This window comes from Pseudophryne corroboree, chromosome 2, assembly GCF_028390025.1.
Source record: "Pseudophryne corroboree isolate aPseCor3 chromosome 2, aPseCor3.hap2, whole genome shotgun sequence".
Taxonomy (NCBI): Eukaryota; Metazoa; Chordata; class Amphibia; order Anura; family Myobatrachidae; genus Pseudophryne; species Pseudophryne corroboree.
In genome coordinates, this window is record NC_086445.1 from 852,204 (window position 1) to 874,162 (window position 21,959).

The window sequence follows — 21,959 nt, forward strand, 5'->3', positions numbered from 1 at the left end:
CGGAGTCTGTAGAATGGGTGTGCAAGACTAGGCTGTGGAGAAACTGTGCGATTCTAGGCAGTAGGCGGAGTCTGGGGAAAGGATGTGTGAGACTTGGCAGTGGGTGGAGTCTGAGGTTGTGGAAGATTACACAGTGTGCGGAGTCTGGGGAGAGGACGTGCGAGACTAGGCCTTGGGTGGTACCTGGGAGAAACTGTGTGAGGCCATGTATTGGGTGGAGTCTGGGGGAGGGTGCGCAAGACTTGGTAGTGGATGGAGTCTGGGGAGAGGGTGTGTGAGACTTGGCAGTAGGCGTAGTCTGTAGGGATTATGTGCGAGACAAGGCACTGGGTGGAGTCTGAGGGTGTGCAAGATTAGGCAGTGGGTGGAGTCTAATTATTTGAGGCTGGGCAGTGGGTGGAGTATTGTGGAGAGGGTGTGCGAGTCTAGGCACTATATGGAGGATAGACAGTGAGTCTGGTTCAGACTATATATAACTGCGCAGTGGGTGGAGTCTGGTTTAGGATGTGTTAGTTTATGCTGCTGTTCTTTGAATGTGTTTATTTGGCTCCGTACAGTTCCCTGGCAGTGTACAGAGCAGGGTTGGTATATTACATGAGCGACAGGGGTGAAATAAGGAATGCCCTGATGGTGAGGTTTACGTTTTCTATGTAAAAGCTAGAAGAGGTGTCACTGGCTGTACGGTGCTCCAGTGTGATAGAGTGAAGTGTGAGAGTGGAAGGAGAGCACAGTTGAAGCTTGGCAGTGGGTGTGTGAGGCTGGGCAGTGAGCGGAGGTAGGGTGGGTGAGGCTGGGCAGTGGGTAGAGTGGATGTAGGGTGGGCAGTGGGTGGAGTGCATGTAGGGTGGGTGAGGCTGGGCAGTGGGTGGAGTGCATGTAGGGTGGGTGAGGCTGGGCAGTGGGTGGAGTGCATGTAGGGTGGGTGAGGCTGGGCAGTGGGTGGAGTGGATGTAGGGTGGGTGAGGCTGGGCAGTGGGTGGAGTGGATGTAGGGTGGGTGAGGCTGGGTAGTGGGTGGAGTGCATGTAGGGTGGGTGAGGCTGGGCAGTGAGTGGAGGTAGGGTGTGTGAGGCTGGGCAGTGAGTGGAGGTAGGGTGTGTGAGGCTGGGCAGTGAGCGGAGGTAGGGTGTGAGGCTGGGCAGTGAGCGGAGGTAGGGTGTGTGAGGCTGGGCAGTGAGTGGAGGTAGGGTGTGTGAGGCTGGGCAGTGAGCGGAGGTAGGGTGGGTGAGGCTGGGCAGTGGGTAGAGTGGATGTAGGGTGGGCAGTGGGTGGAGTGCATGTAGGGTGGGTGAGGCTGGGCAGTGGGTGGAGTGCATGTAGGGTGGGTGAGGCTGGGCAGTGGGTGGAGTGCATGTAGGGTGGGTGAGGCTGGGCAGTGGGTGGAGTGGATGTAGGGTGGGTGAGGCTGGGTAGTGGGTGGAGTGCATGTAGGGTGGGTGAGGCTGGGCAGTGAGTGGAGGTAGGGTGTGTGAGGCTGGGCAGTGAGTGGAGGTAGGGTGTGTGAGGCTGGGCAGTGAGCGGAGGTAGGGTGTGTGAGGCTGGGCAGTGAGCGGAGGTAGGGTGTGTGAGGCTGGGCAGTGAGCGGAGGTAGGGTGTGTGAGGCTGGGCAGTGAGCGGAGGTAGGGTGTGTGAGGCTGGGCAGTGAGCGGAGGTAGGGTGGGTGAGGCTGGGCAGTGGGTAGAGTGGATGTAGGGTGGGCAGTGGGTGGAGTGCATGTAGGGTGGGTGAGGCTGGGCAGTGGGTGGAGTGCATGTAGGGTGGGTGAGGCTGGGCAGTGGGTAAGGTGCATGTAGGGTGGGTAAGGCTGGGCAGTGGGTGGAGTGGATGTAGGGTGGGTGAGGCTGGGCAGTGGGTGGAGTGGATGTAGGGTGGGTGAGGCTGGGTAGTGGGTGGAGTGCATGTAGGGTGGGTGAGGCTGGGCAGTGAGTGGAGGTAGGGTGTGTGAGGCTGGGCAGTGAGTGGAGGTAGGGTGTGTGAGGCTGGGCAGTGAGCGGAGGTAGGGTGTGTGAGGCTGGGCAGTGAGCGGAGGTAGGGTGTGTGAGGCTGGGCAGTGAGTGGAGGTAGGGTGTGTGAGGCTGGGCAGTGAGTGGAGGTAGGGTGGGTGAGGCTGGGCAGTGGGTAGAGTGGATGTAGGGTGGGCAGTGGGTGGAGTGCATGTAGGGGGGGTGAGGCTGGGCAGTGGGTGGAGTGCATGTAGGGTGGGTGAGGCTGGGCAGTGGGTGGAGTGGATGTAGGGTGGGTGAGGCTGGGTAGTGGGTGGAGTGCATGTAGGGTGGGTGAGGCTGGGCAGTGGGTGGAGTGCATGTAGGGTGGGTGAGGCTGGGCAGTGGGTGGAGTGCATGTAGGGTGGGTGAGGCTGGGCAGTGGGTGGAGTGGATGTAGGGTGGGTGAGGCTGGGCAGTGGGTGGAGTGGATGTAGGGTGGGTGAGGCTGGGTAGTGGGTGGAGTGCATGTAGGGTGGGTGAGGCTGGGCAGTGGGTGGAGTGCATGTAGGGTGGGTGAGGCTGGGCAGTGGGTGGAGTGGATGTAGGGTGGGTGAGGCTGGGTAGTGGGTGGAGTGCATGTAGGGTGGGTGAGGCTGGGCAGTGGGTGGAGTGCATGTAGGGTGGGTGAGGCTGGGCAGTGGGTGGAGTGCATGTAGGGTGGGTGAGGCTGGGCAGTGGGTGGAGTGGATGTAGGGTGGGTGAGGCTGGGCAGTGGGTGGAGTGGATGTAGGGTGGGTGAGGCTGGGCAGTGGGTGGAGTGGATGTAGGGTGGGTGAGGATGGGAAGTGGGTGGAGTGGATGTAGGGTGGGTGAGGATGGGAAGTGGGTGGAGTGCATGTAGGGTGGGTGAGGCTGGGCAGTGAGTGGAGTGGATGTAGGGTGGGTGAGGCTGGGCAGTGGGTGGAGTGGTTGTAGGGTGGGTGAGGCTGGGTAGTGGGTGGAGTGCATGTAGGGTGGGTGAGGCTGGGCAGTGGGTGGAGTGCATGTAGGGTGGGTGAGGCTGGGCAGTGGGTGGAGTGGATGTAGGGTGGGTGAGGCTGGGCAGTGGGTGGAGTGGATGTAGGGTGGGTGAGGATGGGAAGTGGGGTGGGTGAGGCTGGGCAGTGGGCAGATGTGGGGTGGGCGAGACTGGGCAGTGGGTGGATGTGGGGTGGGTAAGGCTGGGCAGTGGGTGGGATGTAGGTTGGTTGAGCCTGGACAGTGGGCAGATATGGGGTGGGTTGGGGAGGCTGGGCAGTGGGCAGATGTGGGGTGGGTGAGGCTGGGCAGTGGGCGTATGTGGGGTGGGTGAGGCTGGGCAGTGGGTGGGGTGGGTGAGGCCTGGGCGGAAGTAGGGTGGGTGAGGCTGGGCAGTGGGCGGATGTAGGGTGGGTGAGGCTGGGCACGTGGGTGGAGTGGATGTAGGGTGGGCAGTGGGTGGGATGTAGGTTGGTTGAGGCCGGGCAGTGGGCGGATGTGGGTTGGGTGAGGCCTGGGCAGTGGGCGGATGTGGGTTGGGCAGGGCAGCGGGCAGATGTGGGGTGGGCGAGGCTGGCCAGCGGGCGGATGTGGGGTGGGCGAGGCTGGGCAGTGGGTGGGGCGGATGTAGCGTGAGCGAGGCTGGGCAGTGGGTGGGTGGGGTGGGCGAGGCTGGGCAGTGGGCGGATGTGGGGTGGGTGAGTCCTGGGCAGTGGGCGGATGTGGGGTGGGTGAGTCCTGGGCAGTGGGCGGATGTGGGGTGGGCGAGTCTGGGCAGCGGGCGGATGTGGGGTGGGCAAGGCTGGGCAGCGGGCGGATGTGGGGTGGGCGAGGCCTGGGCAGCGGGCGGATGTGGGGTGGGCGAGGCCTGGTCAGTGGTCGGATGAGGTGTGGGCGAGGCGGGGCAGCGGGCGGATGTGGGGTGGGCGAGGCTGGGCAGCGGGCAGATGTGGGGTTGGTGAATCCTGGGCAGTAGGCGGATGTGGGGTGGGCGGGGCAAGGCTGGGCAGCGGGCAGATGTGGGGTGGGCGAGGCTGGGCAGCGGGCGGATGTAAGGTGGGCGAGGCTGGGCAGCGGGCGGATGTGGGGTGGGGAAGGCTGGGCAGCGGGCGGATGTGAGATGGGCAAGGCTGGGCAGCGGGCGGATGTGGGGTGGGCGAGGCCTGGGCAGTGGGCGGATGTGGAGTGGGCGAGGCGGGGCAGCAGGCGTATGTGGGGTGGGCGAGGCTGGGCAGTGGGTGGAGCGGATGTGGGGTGGGCGAGGCTGGCCAGTGGGTGGGGCGGGTGTAGGGTGGGCGTGGCTGATTTGTGTAATGTAACAACTAATTGACATTGATGAATACGCTGTGTTTTTAGGCCCCCATTTTGTTGCGGTTAATAACAAGAATGAGATCATAGTGACGGATTTCCACAACCATTCTGTAAAGGTAAGTCTCTACATACCGCATGTGCCACCGCGCTGTACTGTAGGTGTCCACATATTACTGAGTATAATGCATTGTACCTAATAACTTTATACTGTATATAGACTTGCAGTACTGTAGATTACTGTATAAATGGCGATTCCTGGACACCAACCATCCCAGGTCTACATTCACCAACAAAGCCTCACGCCCCGTCCCTGGCCCTGTTTGCTCCGCACTGACGGCGTTCTCTGCCATACGGACACTGACCGGCTCTGCCCAGGCTCTACATATTCCAAAGTGAATGCTCTCCGCTAGGTTATATCCACCTGCCCCACCCTCTCCTGACTCCACCCTGCCCTCCTCCCCTGCCCCACCCTCTCCTGACTCCACGCTCCCCTCCTCCCGCGCCCCACCCTCTCCTCCTCCCCTGCCCCGCCATCTCCTGAGTCCACCCTGTCCTCCCCTGCCCCGCCATCTCCTGACTCCACCCTGTCTTCCCCTGCCCCGCCATCTCCTGACTCCACCCTGTCCTCCCCTGCCCCGCCATCTCCTGACTACACCCTGTCCTCCCCTGCCCCGCCATCTCCTGACTCCACCCTGTCCTCCCCTGCCCCGCCATCTCCTGACTCCACCCTGTCCTCCCCTGCCCCGCCATCTCCTGACTCCACCCTGTCCTCCCCTGCCCCGCCATCTCCTGACTACACCCTGTCCTCCCCTGCCCCGCCATCTCCTGACTCCACCCTGGCCTCCTCCCCTGCCCCATCATCTCCTGACTCCACCATCTTCTGACTCCACCCTGTCTTCCTCCCCTGCCCCACCATCTCCTGACTCCACCCTGTCTTCCTCCCCTGCCCCACCATCTCCTGACTCCACCCTGTCTTCCTCCCCTGCCCCACCATCTCCTGACTCCACCCTGTCTTCCTCCCCTGCCCCACCATCTCCTGACTCCACCCTGTCTTCCTCCCCTGCCCCACCATCTCCTGACTCCACCCTGTCCTCCTCCCCTGCCCCACCATCTCCTGACTCCACCCTGTCTTCCTCCCCTGCCCCACCATCTCCTGACTCCACCCTGGCCTCCTCCCCTGCCCCATCATCTCCTGACTCCACCATCTTCTGACTCCACCCTGTCTTCCTCCCCTGCCCCACCATCTTCTGACTCCACCATGTCCTCCCCTGCCCCGCCATCTCCTGACTCCACCCTGTCTTCTCTGCCCCGCCATCTCCTGACTCCACCCTGTCCTCCCCTGCCCCGCCATCTCCTGACTACACCCTGTCCTCCCCTGCCCCGCCATCTCCTGACTCCACCCTGGCCTCCTCCCCTGCCCCATCATCTCCTGACTCCACCATCTCCTGGCTCCACCCTGTCTTCCTCCCCTGCCCCACCATCTCCTGACTCCACCCTGTCTTCCTCCCCTGCCCCACCATCTCCTGACTCCACCCTGCCTTCCTCCCCTGCCCCACCATCTCCTGACTCCGCCATCTCCTGACTCCACCCTGTCCTCCTCCCCTGCCCCACCATCTCCTGACTCCACCCTGTCTTCCTCCCCTGCCCCACCATCTCCTGACTCCACCCTGGCCTCCTCCCCTGCCCCATCATCTCCTGACTCCACCATCTTCTGACTCCACCCTGTCTTCCTCCCCTGCCCCACCATCTTCTGACTCCACCCTGTCTTCCTCCCCTGCCCCACCATCTCCTGACTCCACCCTGGCCTCCTCCCCTGCCCCATCATCTTCTGACTCCACCATCTTCTGACTCCACCATCTTCTGACTCCACCCTGTCTTCCTCTCCTGCCCCACCATCTTCTGACTCCACCCTGTCTTCCTCCCCTGCCCCACCATCTCCTGACTCCACCCTGTCTTCCTCCCCTGCCCCACCATCTCCTGACTCTGCCATCTCCTGACTCCACCCTGTCCTCATCCCCTGCCCCACCATCTCCTGACTCCACCCTGTCTTCCTCCTCTGCCCCACCATCTCCTGACTCCGCCATCTCCTGACTCCACCCTGTCCTCCTCCCCTGCCCCACCATCTCCTGACTCCACCCTGTCCTCCTCCCCTGCCCCGCCATCTCCTGACTCCACCCTGTCCTCCCCTGCCCCGCCATCTCCTGACTCCACCCTGTCCTCCCCTGCCCCGCCATCTCCTGACTCCACCCTGTCCTCCCCTGCCCCGCCATCTCCTGACTCCACCCTGTCCTCCCCTGCCCCGCCATCTCCTGACTCCACCCTGTCCTCCCCTGCCCCGCCATCTCCTGACTCCACCCTGTCCTCCCCTGCCCCGCCATCTCCTGACTCCACCCTGTCCTCCCCTGCCCGCCATCTCCTGACTCCACCCTGTCCTCCCCTGCCCCGCCATCTCCTGACTCCACCCTGTCCTCCCCTGCCCCGCCATCTCCTGACTACACCCTGTCCTCCCCTGCCCCGCCATCTCCTGACTCCACCCTGGCCTCCTCCCCTGCCCCATCATCTCCTGACTCCACCATCTTCTGACTCCACCCTGTCTTCCTCCCCTGCCCCACCATCTCCTGACTCCACCCTGTCTTCCTCCCCTGCCCCACCATCTCCTGACTCCACCCTGTCTTCCTCCCCTGCCCCACCATCTCCTGACTCCACCCTGTCTTCCTCCCCTGCCCCACCATCTCCTGACTCCACCCTGTCTTCCTCCCCTGCCCCACCATCTCCTGACTCCGCCATCTCCTGACTCCACCCTGTCCTCCTCCCCTGCCCCACCATCTCCTGACTCCACCCTGTCCCTCTGCCCCCGGGAATGAAGTCTTTCATCCTCTCCGCTCCACATGACCCCCTTCCTTCTCATGTTCTCCAATTTCTCTCTGCCAACTCCTGCACCCACCTTGCCCACCACTCCAGTCTCTTGGAGACCTCTTATTCGGTACCGTCCTTGTCAGCCATGCTCTGGAAACACACACCATCCACAAAGCCTGCTGATCCAGAATCTGTTCATCTACCTCGCTCTCATTCCATTGGCAGTAGGGGCAGGAGAGAGAGAGAGAGACGCAGGAGACGTCAGACAGTACAGGCAGAAGAGAGAGACGCGGGAGGCGTGGCCAGTACAGGCAGGAGAGAGAGACGCGGGAGACGTGGCCAGTACAGGCAGGAGAGACAGACGCTGGAGGCGTGGCCAGTACAGGCAGGAGAGAGAGACGCGGCCAGTACAGGCAGGAGAGAGACGTGGCCAGTATAGGAGCCCAGACACCTCGTCTCCACTCCTCTGTGACCTCCTCACTGACCTGCTTGTGTGATGAATAGACAGGGGAGGGTATAACAAGAGGAGTGACCTCTACTGGTGAGGGAGAGATCTGCAGAGAAGGTCAGAGAGTGGTTGTACTTCTGACGTGCAGATGCTGACTAGGCATTGCGGTGCCGTCTGTGGGGAGAATCCGTGGTGCAGGTCGCTGTGTGAGCTGGTATCCTAGACCAGGGGACACAGAACCACAGCCAGTGTGTAACAGCAGATCGCAGGCATCTGTAATCCTAAACTACTGTGGGTACTTAGTAAGTAAGATACCATCCTGGCTTGCAATTGTTAATGTTAGTGTGTACTGTGTGTGTATATTTACAATAAAGGGCATTTGCCACTTACTAAACTGTTTACCTGAGTGATCAGAGAATCCGTATCCTCACAACATGTACTTTATATAAATAATAACAGGACTTAATTACGTGGATACAGTTTTATATCGTACACTGGAAGTGAATTTTTTCTCTGGGTATTAAAGACCCTGTATAACAGCATTTGTGGATGACCGGTTTCCTGGAAAGTGATATATAGGGAGAGTGGTTTTTAATGTATTTTGTGTGTTTTATATTCTTGGTTAAAATTGTTATCATTTATAATTTAATGCTTGTGCTCATTTATGGTAAATGACTTTATTTTTGATGAGCTGTGCTTAAATATCCGTCATTGGGGATAATTCAGATCTGATCGCAGCAGCAAATTTGTTGTCTAATGGGCAAAACCGTGTGCAGTGCAGGGGGGGGGCAGATGTAACATGTGCAGAGAGAGTTAGATTTGGGTGGGATGTGTTCAAACTGAAATCTACATTGCAGTGTAAAAATAAAGCAGCCAGTATTTACCCTGCACAGAAACAAAATAACCCACCCAAATCTAGCTCTCTCTGCACATGTTACATCTGCCCCCCTTGCAGTGCACATGGTTTTGCCCAACTTCTAACAAATTTCCCGGTCTGAATTACCCCGCTTGTACGTTTGTTAGCGCAGCCGGTAGAGCGCACCATTGCTCTGCAGCTGGCTTTATGCGTCATAGTGTGAATCTTAGGGGCCCCATACACTACCGCAATATGTGAGACGGACATGTCGCGGGCGATCACCCCCGGCAGCCTTCCGGGGAACAGGATTGCCCACGATACATTGTATGTTGTTCTTTTGCATACAATGTATCTTGGGGGATCCCAGCCACGCCTGTGGGGTCGGACATGATTGAATGTGCAGCACATTCAATCTGGAGGATCCGATCCGATGCTCACGGGAACGCGCATCAGATCGGAAACACCTCCAAAATGCCCGATTTCATCCGATATATCGGGCCGAAATCAGATGAAATCGGGCGTTATCGCTCTAGTGTATGGGGCCCTTTACTTGTGTAGAAGACACGTGACATACATTATACTGTAACCCGTGTGTTTTATGTTCTCCCTGTAGGTGTACAGTGCGGAAGGAGAGTTCCTCTATAAGTTTGGCTCCCATGGGGAGGGGAACGGACAGTTTAACGCTCCCACTGGAGTTGCTGTGGATTCGAATGGAAACATTATTGTTGCTGACTGGGGCAACAGCCGTATTCAGGTGGGGACCGCGTCATGGCTGGGACAGGCTGCCGCAGTAAGGGCAGAGCAGGATGCACGGCGGGTGGAGTGGTGCTATTGCGCATGCGTCCAGATTGTGACTGTGCAAAGCCGCGGACGGGGAGAAATGGGTGTTCCTAGGTGATGTCTTGGCCCACGCTGAGAAAAGCGGGCATTCCTGGGTGGTGACCAGGAGGCGTCTTTGCGCGCTTAGGGGGAAACGGGCGTTCCTGGGTGTTAATGGGGGCGTCTTGGCATGCTCGGGGAGAAACATGCGTTCCTGGGTGGTGATTCACAGTACACTTTGCGCACGTGTGGAGAAACGTGCCTTCCTGGGTGGTGACTGGGAGGCATCTTTGCGCGTGTGGGGAGAAACGTGAATCCTGGGTGGTGACGTGGAGGCATCTTGGCATGAACAGGGAGAAACGTGCGTTCCTGGGTGGTGATTCTGAGTCATCTTTGCGCACGTGGGAAGATACGTGCGTCCCTGGGTGGTGATTGGGAGGCATCTTTGCGCGTGTGGGGATAAAGGTGCGTTCCTGGGTGTTGACGGGGTGGCATCTTAGCATGCACAGGGAGAAACATGCGTTCCTGGGTGGTGATTCAGAGGCATCTTTGTGCGCATGAGGAGAAACATGCGTTCCACTGTGCTGACAGGGCGGTGTCTTGGCATGCACCAGGAGAAACGGGCGTTCCTGGGAGGAGGCATTTTGGCATGCACCAGGAGAAACGGACGTTCCTGGGAAGAGGCATCTTGGCATGCAGGGGGAGAAACGTGCGTTCCTCCGTGGTGACAGGGCAGTGTCTTGGCATGCACCAGGAGAAACGGGCGTTCCCGGGTGGCGACAAGGAAGCATCTTGGCATGCACGGGGATAAGCGGGCATTCCTGGGTGGTGACTGGGAGACATATTTGCGCACTTTGGGAGAAATGGGTGTTCCTGGGTGGTGACAGGGAGGCGTCTTGCATGCACGAGGGGAGAAGCGGGCTTTCCTGGATGGTGATTGGGAGGAGTCTTGCACTCGCCTGTTTCTGGGTCCCTCTGAATCAGTGGGTAATAGGGAGGGTGCAGAGTCCGGTGGGAGTTGGAGATTGGAGAAAGAGCAGAGCGGATGAATGAGGGATCGGGGGTTGGTGGCTATGTTAGATGGCCTGAGCCAGTTGGGTTGGAGCAGCGGTGGCGTGTGATTGGTGGGATATATATTTAATGTGTAACACCCCACCTTACAGTATCTGCCATAGAACTTTATGGGATTGTGTTGTTCATATGCAGATGAGCACACTGGGAGGTCCTAGTAATGTCTTTCTCTCTTCTTCTCCCCCCCACCCCTATACGCTGTCCTTTCCTATCCCAGGTGTTTGACAGTTCTGGCTCCTTTTTATCCTACATCAATACCATGGCCGACCCACTGTATGGGCCGCAAGGGCTGGCGCTCACCTCCGATGGTCACGTGGTGGTGGCTGATTCTGGAAACCATTGCTTCAAAGTCTACCGGTACCTCCAGTGATGATGCGGGGAAAGGAGCCTCTGCTGGCACTATGCCATGTGCTTGACATCTGCCAGCTGCCTGCCCAGTCCGTCCTGACGTGGTGTCTCCTCCCTGTCTGTCCTATAAGCCGCGAGTGCCAGTTCTTGTCCTAGTGCCAGACGCAATGTGTAAACACTGCTGTACCCTTCTGTGTTCTGCCAAATGACTTCTGCTCAGCACAAATAAGGTCTAACGAGCCGCCCCTGCTTTCTGCCATACCGCTCCTGCTTTCCCCATCTCCCTGTGACCTTGCTCTTATCGCTGCAGTTCCCTGTAATGATCCAGACTCTACGAAGGATGGCTGCTGAATGTGTATCTGTGCAGGGAGTCGTGGGAGATTTCGCAGGTCCTTACACCAATGTTTACAGGCCAAAATGGGCGCTTACATAAAGACTTCATTTATGGCTGGCCTCTTGCTCCGTGGGTCCAACCAGCTGCACCACTGTGGATGTCTACCACCACAAGTGTGGCCCCAGGAAAGATGGCTGCCACCTGATTGCCGATGGAAAGATGGCAGCCGTGGGAAAGATGGCTGCCGTCTAGCTGCAGCGGGAAAGATGGCTGCTCATGGACTTTTGCACTGATTGGTAATGGTTCCTGTTGAACTTACACACCTGGCAGGCAGTGAACTTGTGTACAGAAGTATCTGGCGTCTCCAGTTTGTATATGGTCACCCATGTTTGCCAGTAAGGTATACACTACACACACCACTACAGTATGTATCCTGGACTGTGCTGGGTCGTTCCCTGACGCTGGGAGTTACACGAAGGGTGAACCGGCCTCAGCTCCTGAATGTAACTTCTTGAAGGGTAAACAGGGTCTCCACATGGAGCAGTTACAGGGTTTTCCCAGCATTTATTTCTTATTGTGACCCACTGCAGGGTTCCAGACTATGTCAGGGCTGCATCTGTATGGATCTCAGCGTATGGGGTGTAATTCCCTCTTCCACCACCAGGATATAGGTCCTTCTTTACATCTGTCCACCTTCTCTTCCACAGGTTACAGTCCCCCCTCTCCTTACCCCTACCTGAGTATAGGTCCCCCTCTACATCTCTCCACCATCTCTTCCACAGGTTACAGTTCCCCCTCTCCTTACCCCTACCTGAGTATAGGTCCCCCTCTACATCTGTCCACCATCTCTTCCACAGGTTACAGTTCCCCCTCTCCTTACCCCTACCTGAGTATAGGTCCCCCTCTACATCTGTCCACCATCTCTTCCACAGGTTACAGTTCCCTCTCTCCTTACCCCTACCTGAGTATAGGTCCCTCTCTACATCTCTCCACCATCTCTTCCACAGGTTACAGTTCCCCCTCTCCTTACCCCTACCTGAGTATAGGTCCCTCTCTACATCTCTCCACCATCTCTTCCACAGGTTACAGTTCCCCCTCTCCTTACCCCTACCTGAGTATAGGTCCCCCTATACATCTCTCCACCATCTCTTCCACAGGGTACAGTTCCCCCTCTCCTTACCCCTACCTGAGTATAGGTCCCCCTCTACATCTCTCCACCATCTCTTCCACAGGTTACAGTCCCCCCTCTCCTTACCCCTACCTGAGTATAGGTCCCTCTCTACATCTGTCCACCATCTCTTCCACAGGTTACAGTTCCCCCTCTCCTTACCCCTACCTGAGTATAGATCCCCCTCTACATCTGTCCACCATCTCTTCCACAGGTTACAGTTCCCCCTCTCCTTACCCCTACCTGAGTATAGGTCCCTCTCGTCATCTGTCCACCATCTCTTCCACAGGTTACAGTTCCCCCTCTCCTTACCCCTACCTGAGTATAGGTCCCCCTCTACATCTCTCCACCATCTCTTCCACAGGGTACAGTTCCCCCTCTCCTTACCCCTACCTGAGTATAGGTCCCCCTCTACATCTCTCCACCATCTCTTCCACAGGGTACAGTTCCCTCTCTCCTTAACCCTACCTGAGTATAGGTCCCCCTCTACATCTCTCCACCATCTCTTCCACAGGTTACAGTCCCCCCTCTCCTTACCCCTACCTGAGTATAGGTCCCCCTCTACATCTCTCCACCATCTGTTCCACAGGTTACAGTCCCCCCTCTCCTTACCCCTACCTGAGTATAGGTCCCCCTCTACATCTCTCCACCATCTCTTCCACAGGGTACAGTTCCCTCTCTCCTTACCCCTACCGGGGTATAACTCCCCCTCTACATCTCTCCACCATCTCTTCCACAGGTTACAGTCCCCCCTCTCCTTACCCCTACCTGAGTATAACTCCCTCTGTGCATCCCACCGCCATTTGTTCCACAGGGTCTTGTATCTCTCCCCCCCCACACACACACACGGTATAAGTGTCTCCCCCTTGCCAGGGCAGAGGTCATTGTCATCCCCAACCAGAGTATAAGTTGTCTCCAGGGTATAGGGCCTTCCCTCTCCCCACCACCACAGGACATACTGTAGGGCCTGATTCAGATCTGACTGCAGGTCCGCTGCACCATGCAGATTTCTGATTATCGGCAATCTGTGGCTGTGCAAGGTCCGTTCTGCGCATGTCACCACGCAGACTTCCCGGTCTTGCATCTGCCCCTTCTGTCAGCAAAGTAAGCTGGTCGCGGTGTTGGATACCAGCTTGCGACGTCAGTCACAGTGCTGGGATCACAGCTACAGGCAGGAGGTGTCTCTTGTACTGAGACGTCTCCTGCATGTCCCTCCTTCAGATCGGCCACAAATACTGTATTGCCGTCCTCTGAATCGGGTCCACAATCCCCTCTCTCCTGTCCTCTAGGCTGTAAGTGGTTCCCAGCCCAGGGTACAGCCCGCTGCAGTGTCCATCTCTCTCAGGAGCCCCCTGTCTTACACCCCTGCGAGGTGCAGCAGCGTGGGGTAAGGTCTGGCAGAGCAGTTATATGGTTATAATACTGAGCTATTTATACTATCACTCATTTTCTTTTCCAATCATGTATTATAATTCACACTCTGTGCCAAATGCTGCAAGAGCAAATGGCGCTCAGCGCAGCTTCAGACTATGTGAGTGTAGAGCTGGTCTGACCCCAGTCGCAGCCCCCGCTCCTGCACATAGTGTAACACACAGCCCCCCGCTCCTGTACATACTGTACCACATGGTCCACCGCTCCTGTACATACTGTACCACACAGCCCCCCCGCTCCTGTACATACTGTACCACATGGTCCACCGCTCCTGTACATACTGTACCACACAGCCCCCCCGCTCCTGTACATACTGTACCACATGGTCCACCGCTCCTGTACATACTGTACCACACAGCCCCCCCGCTCCTGTACATACTGTACCACATGGCCCACCGCTACTGCACATACTGTACCACACAGCCCCCGCTCCTGCCATACTGTAACACGCAGCCCCCCCCCGCTCCTGCACATACTGTAACACGCAGCCCCCCCCCCCCGCTCCTGCACATACTATAACACGCAGCCCCCCGCTCCTGCCATACTGTAACACGCAGCCCCCCCCCGCTCCTGCACATACTGTAACGCGACTCCTCTGCTCCTGCACATAGTGTAATACGCAGCCCCTTGCTCCTGCACATACTGTAACACGCGGCCTCCCGCTCCTGCACATAGGGTAATACGCAGTTCCCCGCTACTGCCCATGCTGTACCACACAGCCCCCTGCTCCTGTACATACTGTAACACACGGCCCCCCTCCGCTCCTGCACATAGTGTAACACGTGGCCCCCCGCTCCTGCACATACTGTAACACACAGCCCCCCGCTCCTGCACATACTGTAACACGCAGCCTCCCGCTCCTGCACATAGTGTAACACGCGGCCTTCTGCTCCTGCACATACTGTAACACGCAGCCTCCCGCTCCTGCACATAGTGTAACACGCAGCCCCCAGCTCCTGCACATAGTGTAATACGCAGTTCCCCGCTACTGCCCATGCTGTACCACACAGCCCCCTGCTCCTGTACATACTGTAACACACGCCCCCCCCGCTACTGCCCATGCTGTACCACACAGCCCCCTGCTCCTGTACATACTGTAACACACGGCCCCCCTCCGCTCCTGCACATAGTGTAACACGTGGCCCCCCGCTCCTGTACATACTGTAACACACGGCCCCCCTCCGCTCCTGCACATAGTGTAACACGTGGCCCCCCGCTCCTGCACATACTGTAACACACAGCCCCCCGCTCCTGCACATAGTGTAACACGCAGCCCCCAGCTCCTGCACATAGTGTAATACGCAGTTCCCCGCTACTGCCCATGCTGTACCACACAGCCCCCTGCTCCTGTACATACTGTAACATGCCCCCCTCCGCTCCTGCACATACTGTAACACACGCCCCCCCCGCTCCTGCACATACTGTAACACGCGGCCCCCCGCTCCTGCACATATTGTAACATGCAGCCCCCCGCTCCTGCACATACTGTAACATGCCCCCCTCCGCTCCTGCACATACTGTAACACGCGGCCCCCCTCCGCTCCTGCACATACTGTAACATGCGCCCCCTCCCGCTCCTGCACATACTGTAACACGCGGCCCCCACTCCTGCACATACTGTAACATGCGGCCCCCCTCCGCTCCTGCACATACTGTAACATGCGGCCCCCCTCCGCTCCTGCACATACTGTAACACGCGGCCCCCCCGCTCCTGCACATACTGTAACATGCGCCCCCTCCCGCTCCTGCACATACTGTAACACGCGGCCCCCCCGCTCCTGCACATACTGTAACACGCGGCCCCCCTCCGCTCCTGCACATACTGTAACATGCGCCCCCTCCCGCTCCTGCACATACTGTAACACGCGGCCCCCACTCCTGCACATACTGTAACATGCGGCCCCCCTCCGCTCCTGCACATACTGTAACATGCGGCCCCCCTCCGCTCCTGCACATACTGTAACATGCGGCCCCCCTCCGCTCCTGCACATACTGTAACACGCAGCCCCCCGCTCCTGCACATACTGTAACATGCCCCCCTCCGCTCCTGCACATACTGTAACACGCGGCCCCCCCGCTCCTGCACATACTGTAACATGCGCCCCCTCCCGCTCCTGCACATACTGTAACATGCGCCCCCTCCCGCTCCTGCACATACTGTAACACGCGGCCCCCACTCCTGCACATACTGTAACATGCGGCCCCCCTCCGCTCCTGCACATACTGTAACATGCGGCCCCCCTCCGCTCCTGCTCATACTGTAACACGCGGCCCCCCCGCTCCTGCACATATTGTAACATGCAGCCCCTCGCTCCTGCACATACTGTAACACGTGGCCCCCCGCTCCTGCACATACTGTAACACGTGGCGCCCCGCTCCTGCACATATTGTAACACACAGCCCCCCGCTCCTGCACATACTGTAACACACAGCCCCCCGCTCCTGCACATACTGTAACACGTGGCGCCCCGCTCCTGCACATATTGTAACACACAGCCCCCCGCTCCTGCACATACTGTAACACACAGCCCCCCGCTCCTGCACATACTGTAACACGTGGCCCCCCGCTCCTGCACATACTGTAACACAGCCCCCCGCTCCTGCACATACTGTAACACGCGGCCCCCGCTCCTGCACATATTGTAACATGCAGCCCCCCGCTCCTGCACATACTGTAACATGCGCCCCCTCCCGCTCCTGCACATACTGTAACACGCGGCCCCCACTCCTGCACATACTGTAACATGCGGCCCCCCTCCGCTCCTGCACATACTGTAACATGCGGCCCCCCTCCGCTCCTGCACATACTGTAACACGCGGCCCCCCCGCTCCTGCACATATTGTAACATGCAGCCCCTCGCTCCTGCACATACTGTAACACGTGGCCCCCCGCTCCTGCACATACTGTAACACGTGGCGCCCCGCTCCTGCACATATTGTAACACACAGCCCCCCGCTCCTGCACATACTGTAACACACAGCCCCCCGCTCCTGCACATACTGTAACACAGCCCCCCGCTCCTGCACATACTGTAACACACAGCCCCCCGCTCCTGCACATACTGTAACATAGAGCCCCCCGCTCCTGCACATACTGTAACATAGAGCCCCTCGCTCCTGCACATACTGTAACACAGCCCCCGCTCCTGCACATACTGTAACACACAGCCCCCCGCTCCTGCACATAGTGTAACATAGAGCCCCTCGCTCCTGCACATACTGTAACATAGAGCCCCTCGCTCCTGCACATACTGTAACACACAGCCCCCCGCTCCTGCACATACTGTAACACACAGCCCCCCCGCTCCTGCACATACTGTAACACACAGCCCCCCGCTCCTGCACATACTGTAACATAGAGCCCCTCGCTCCTGCACATACTGTAACACACAGCCCCCCGCTCCTGCACATACTGTAACATAGAGCCCCTCGCTCCTGCACATACTGTAACACACAGCCCCCCCGCTCCTGCACATACTGTAACACACAGCCCCCCGCTCCTGCACATACTGTAACATAGAGCCCCCCGCTCCTGCACATACTGTAACACGCAGCCCCCCGCTCCTGCACATACTGTAACACACAGCCCCCCGCTCCTGCACATACTGTAACACACAGCCCCTCGCTCCTGCACATACTGTAACACACAGCCCCCCGCTCCTGCACATACTGTAACATAGAGCCCCTCGCTCCTGCACATACTGTAACACACAGCCCCCCGCTCCTGCACATACTGTAACACACAGCCCCCCGCTCCTGCACATACTGTAACACAGAGCCCCCCGCTCCTGCACATACTGTAACACGTGGCCCCCCACTCCTGCACATACTGTAACACGTGGCCCCCCACTCCTGCACATACTGTAACACACAGCCCCCCGCTCCTGCACATACTGTAACATAGAGCCCCCCGCTCCTGCACATACTGTAACACAGAGCCCCCCGCTCCTGCACATACTGTAACACACAGCCCCCCGCTCCTGCACATACTGTAACATAGAGCCCCCCACTCCTGCACATACTGTAACACACAGCCCCCCGCTCCTGCACATACTGTAACATAGAGCCCCCCGCTCCTGCACATACTGTAACACACAGCCCCCCGCTCCTGCACATACTCTAACATAGAGCCCCCCGCTCCTGCACATACTCTAACATAGAGCCCCCCGCTCCTGCACATACTCTAACATAGAGCCCCTCGCTCCTGCACATACTGTAACATAGAGCCCCCCGCTCCTGCACATACTGTAACACACAGCCCCCCGCTCCTGCACATACTGTAACATAGAGCCCCCCGCTCCTGCACATACTGTAACACACAGCCCCCCGCTCCTGCACATACTGTAACATAGAGCCCCCCGCTCCTGCACATACTGTAACACACAGCCCCTCGCTCCTGCACATACTGTAACACACAGCCCCTCGCTCCTGCACATACTGTAACACACAGCCCCCCGCTCCTGCACATACTCTAACATAGAGCCCCCCGCTCCTGCACATACTGTAACATAGAGCCCCCCGCTCCTGCACATACTGTAACACACAGCCCCCCGCTCCTGCACATACTGTAACATAGAGCCCCCCGCTCCTGCACATACTGTAACACACAGCCCCCCGCTCCTGCACATACTGTAACATAGAGCCCCCCGCTCCTGCACATACTGTAACACACAGCCCCCCGCTCCTGCACATACTGTAACATAGAGCCCCCCGCTCCTGCACATACTGTAACACACAGCCCCCCGCTCCTGCACATACTGTAACATAGAGCCCCTCGCTCCTGCACATACTGTAACACACAGCCCCCCGCTCCTGCACATACTGTAACATAGAGCCCCCCGCTCCTGCACATAGTCACCCATACTTCCTTTGCTTCATGATGCTACTGCACATATGACTTACACATACAACTCCTCCTCCAGAACATAATGTTATGTGTATATAGCCCTCCCCTCCCCCATATAACCTGTACAGCCCCTGGTGCGTTACCCTGCAGGGGGCACATCTTTGTGCCGTGATAGGGACCTGCCAATGTTTGGGATTTCCGCCTTTTTGAGTCTGCATATCATGTGTTTTTTTTACTTACATTTTTTTGCCATCTGTATTTGTATTTTATTTTTTTTAATGATATTTTATTTTGTATACACTGTCAAATGAATTCACATTATGAATGTAACGTCACACCTGTCGCCGAGCCACACGTACGTAACACCAGCATCTGTAGTGAGTGAAACGGAGCAGATTGCTCCTCTAGCAGCTAATGCTACGCCGTAATGACGCGCTGCCCGCTAAGTGACACGGGGGGCGGGAGCTGCCAGCAGCTGCTGAGTTATTTCTGTTGCTAACAATGGATATAATAATCATTTGATTTTTTGGTAATGCTAAAAAAAAGAAATTAGTAAGAAGCAGAAGGCCTGGAATATGGATGGCGTGGAGGAGAGCGGAGTCTCGGGCAGAGAGCGAATGGCTAGGATGGAAGGGCGCAGGGTGAGTGGGGAGATAATAATTGGAGGGCGAGTGAGCAGATGAACACAATGAATGTTACACGTGAGGAAGGGACACTTGCGTGGACTGGCTGAAATGACGAGGGGTAAAGGGCTGGAGTAGACCAGTTTGTATGGAAAGATGTTTCCTACATTCAAAAGAGAACAAAAGCCAGCGTTTTCCATAGCACCCAATCGGATGCTAGCTAGCATTTTATGCACTGTGCTAGATAAAGGATAGGTATCATTTGATTGGTTTTCATAGGGAACAACTCCACTTCTCTTTAGAAGGTTTGATATATCTCGCCCAGAGGCAACGGAATGTGTAATATAATATGGGTTTAACTGGGTGTATCGGATATCTGTTGTTCATGTGCATAGATGGTTTGGATCCACGAATGTCTGGTTCCTCACTAGTGTCTGGCATCAGAATGGATGGATTTAGGTCCTTGAGTGTCTGGTTCCTCACTAGTGCCTGGCATCAAAATGGATGGTTTAGTTCCTCAAATGTCTGGTTCCTCACTAGTGTCTGGCATCAGAATGGATGGATTTAGGTCCTTGAGTGTCTGGTTCCTCACTAGTGCCTGGCATCAAAATGGATGGTTTAGTTCCTCAAATGTCTGGTTCCTCACTAGTGCCTGGCATCAGAATGGATGGATTTAGGTCCTTGAGTGTCTGGTTCCTCACTAGTGCCTGGCATCAGTGTAGATGGTTAAGGTCCAGAAGTGTCTGGTTCCTCACTATTGCATGGCATCAAAATGGATGGTTTAGGTCCTCAAGTCTCCAGTTCCTCAGAAGTGCCTGGCATCAGAATGGATGATTAAGGGCGAGGAGTGTCTGATTCCTCACTATTGCATGGCCTCAAAATGGATGGTTTAGGTTCTCAAGTGTCTGGTTCCTTACTAGTGCATATCATCAGAATAGATGGTTTAGGTCAGTGAGTGTCCAGTTCCTCACTAGTACCTGGCATCAGAATGGATGACATAGGGCCAGGAGTGTCTGGTTCCTCATTAGTGCATGGAATCAGAATGGACGGTTTAGGTCCTCAAGTGTCTGGTTCCTCACTAGTGCCTGGCAACAAAATAGTTGGTTTAGATCTGTCAGTGTCTGGTTCCTCACTAGTGCCTGGCATCAGAATGGATGGTTTAGGTGTCCAGTTTCTCCCTAGTGCTTGGCATCAGAATGGATGATTAAGGGCCAGGAGTGTCTGGTTCCTCACTTGTGCCTGGCATCAGAATGGATGGTTTAGGTCCTCAATTGTCCAGTTCCTCATTAGTGCATGGAATCAGAATGGATGCTTTAGGTCCTCAAGTGTCTGGATCCTCATTAGTGTCTGGCATCAGAATAGATGGTTTAGGTCAATTAGTGTCCAGTTCCTCACTAGTGCCTGGCAACAGAAGAGTTGGTTTAGATCTATCAGTGTCTGGTTCCTCACTAGTGCCTGGCATCAGAATGGATGGTTTAGGTGTCCAGTTTCTCACTAGTGCTTGGCATCAGAATGAATGATTAAGGGCCAGGAGTGTCTGGTTCCTCATTAGTGTTTGACATCAGAATGGATGGTTTAGGTCCACGAGTGTCCAGATCCTCACTAGTGTGTGACATCAGCCCTCTCTACAGGTTAAAAAAAAGCACAATTGGGATTTATAATATGAAGTTTGGGTAAAGAATGTTTAGTATGAGGATTGTACCACAAATGAGAAGATTGGCTCTTATTCAGTAAGTGTAGGCACTAGGGTCCAGGATTGCTGAGGGGCAGTATGTTTCCAGGAAGAGAAATGGAGGATAATATAGGAGTGTGAGATTCTGGGGCGATGCTGGGACTTGTGTATCTATTTTCAGGTCCTGAATTTTGGACCTTTGTATTATACACATTGTATGGGAGACAGGATTGAACAGCTCGCTGCAAATAAACCCTTGTCACACCGCTCCACGGCCTGGTCACTGCTGTTGTATACTCTGGAGGTAATGGAGATCTCTTCATGCTGCTTATGAGTCGTTCTTACTTTTCCTGCAATGCAGTGTTGTGATTGCTGCATGAGGAGAGCTGTCCTATTATCTGATGTGAGAGAAGCATGGTATAAAACAATTACCTGTAGAATATGCGTTACTCGTATAGAAGCCTTCTATTGTATCTGTGGGATATTACCCCCTTGCCACTTCCAGAGGTCCTGGGCTCGGCTACGCCGGAATGCTGGTTTGTTTAGGGTTATTGCTTGTTCCAGTTTCTGCTCAGCTTCAGTTGGACAGATGGCCCTGCATTTATTGCTAGAGAACTCCAGTATAAGGAGAACTTCATGGTGGACTCAGAGGGTGAGACTCCGTTATAGCTGTGCACAAATGCTACAACATTGCATATTTTCCTGAAAACCTCCATAGGGGCACAAAGGATAATCTGTGCTATTGGTGCGAGCCGGTCACTGTAGAAATGGTCCAAATGCCGGCCATTTGTGTCCATCCGCTAACACAGGAGATGGATGGGGTCCGAGGGGAAGGAGGTATCTGCAGCAGCTCATGTGGCCACAAATCATCCATTGCCAAGCTTGTCAATGGACGCAGGGGTCCTTAGGAGAAAGTGAGGAAGATAAGACTATGCGGTAACAGTAAGGTAAGGAGTTGGACAGGAACGATGGAAGAGGGGGACAGGAGAGGTGTAGGAGAATAGGGGAGAGAGGAGGGGCAAGATGTGAGGCCTTGTAGGATATATGTAAACATGGGGAAAATTATAGAGAATGCAAGGAGGGCATGACCTGAACTAGAGTGTAGAGTAGGGATGACCATCGATGGCACCATCAGTGATGACCGTCGATGGTACTTAAACCATTTATGCCAAACCGTCGATGATTTGCACCACTGAAAGATGTTCTCTGGGCCGTGGGCCAATAAAAAAGATGGG

The 21,959-nt window shown here is 56.4% G+C and overlaps 1 protein-coding gene across 1 annotated transcript in view; it reads left to right on the forward strand.

The window, feature by feature from the left end:
* The window catches only part of TRIM3 (tripartite motif containing 3), a 33,567-nt gene extending 12,575 nt beyond the window's left edge, over positions 1-20,992 (forward strand). Inside the window, exons 10-12 of the mRNA XM_063950774.1 lie at positions 4,298-4,368; positions 9,026-9,166; positions 10,520-20,992. Coding sequence (XP_063806844.1) covers positions 4,298-4,368; positions 9,026-9,166; positions 10,520-10,672 — 365 coding nt within the window. The 3' untranslated portion in view covers positions 10,673-20,992. The remainder of the gene's footprint in view (positions 1-4,297; positions 4,369-9,025; positions 9,167-10,519) is intronic.
* The last annotated feature ends 967 nt before the right edge of the window (positions 20,993-21,959 follow it).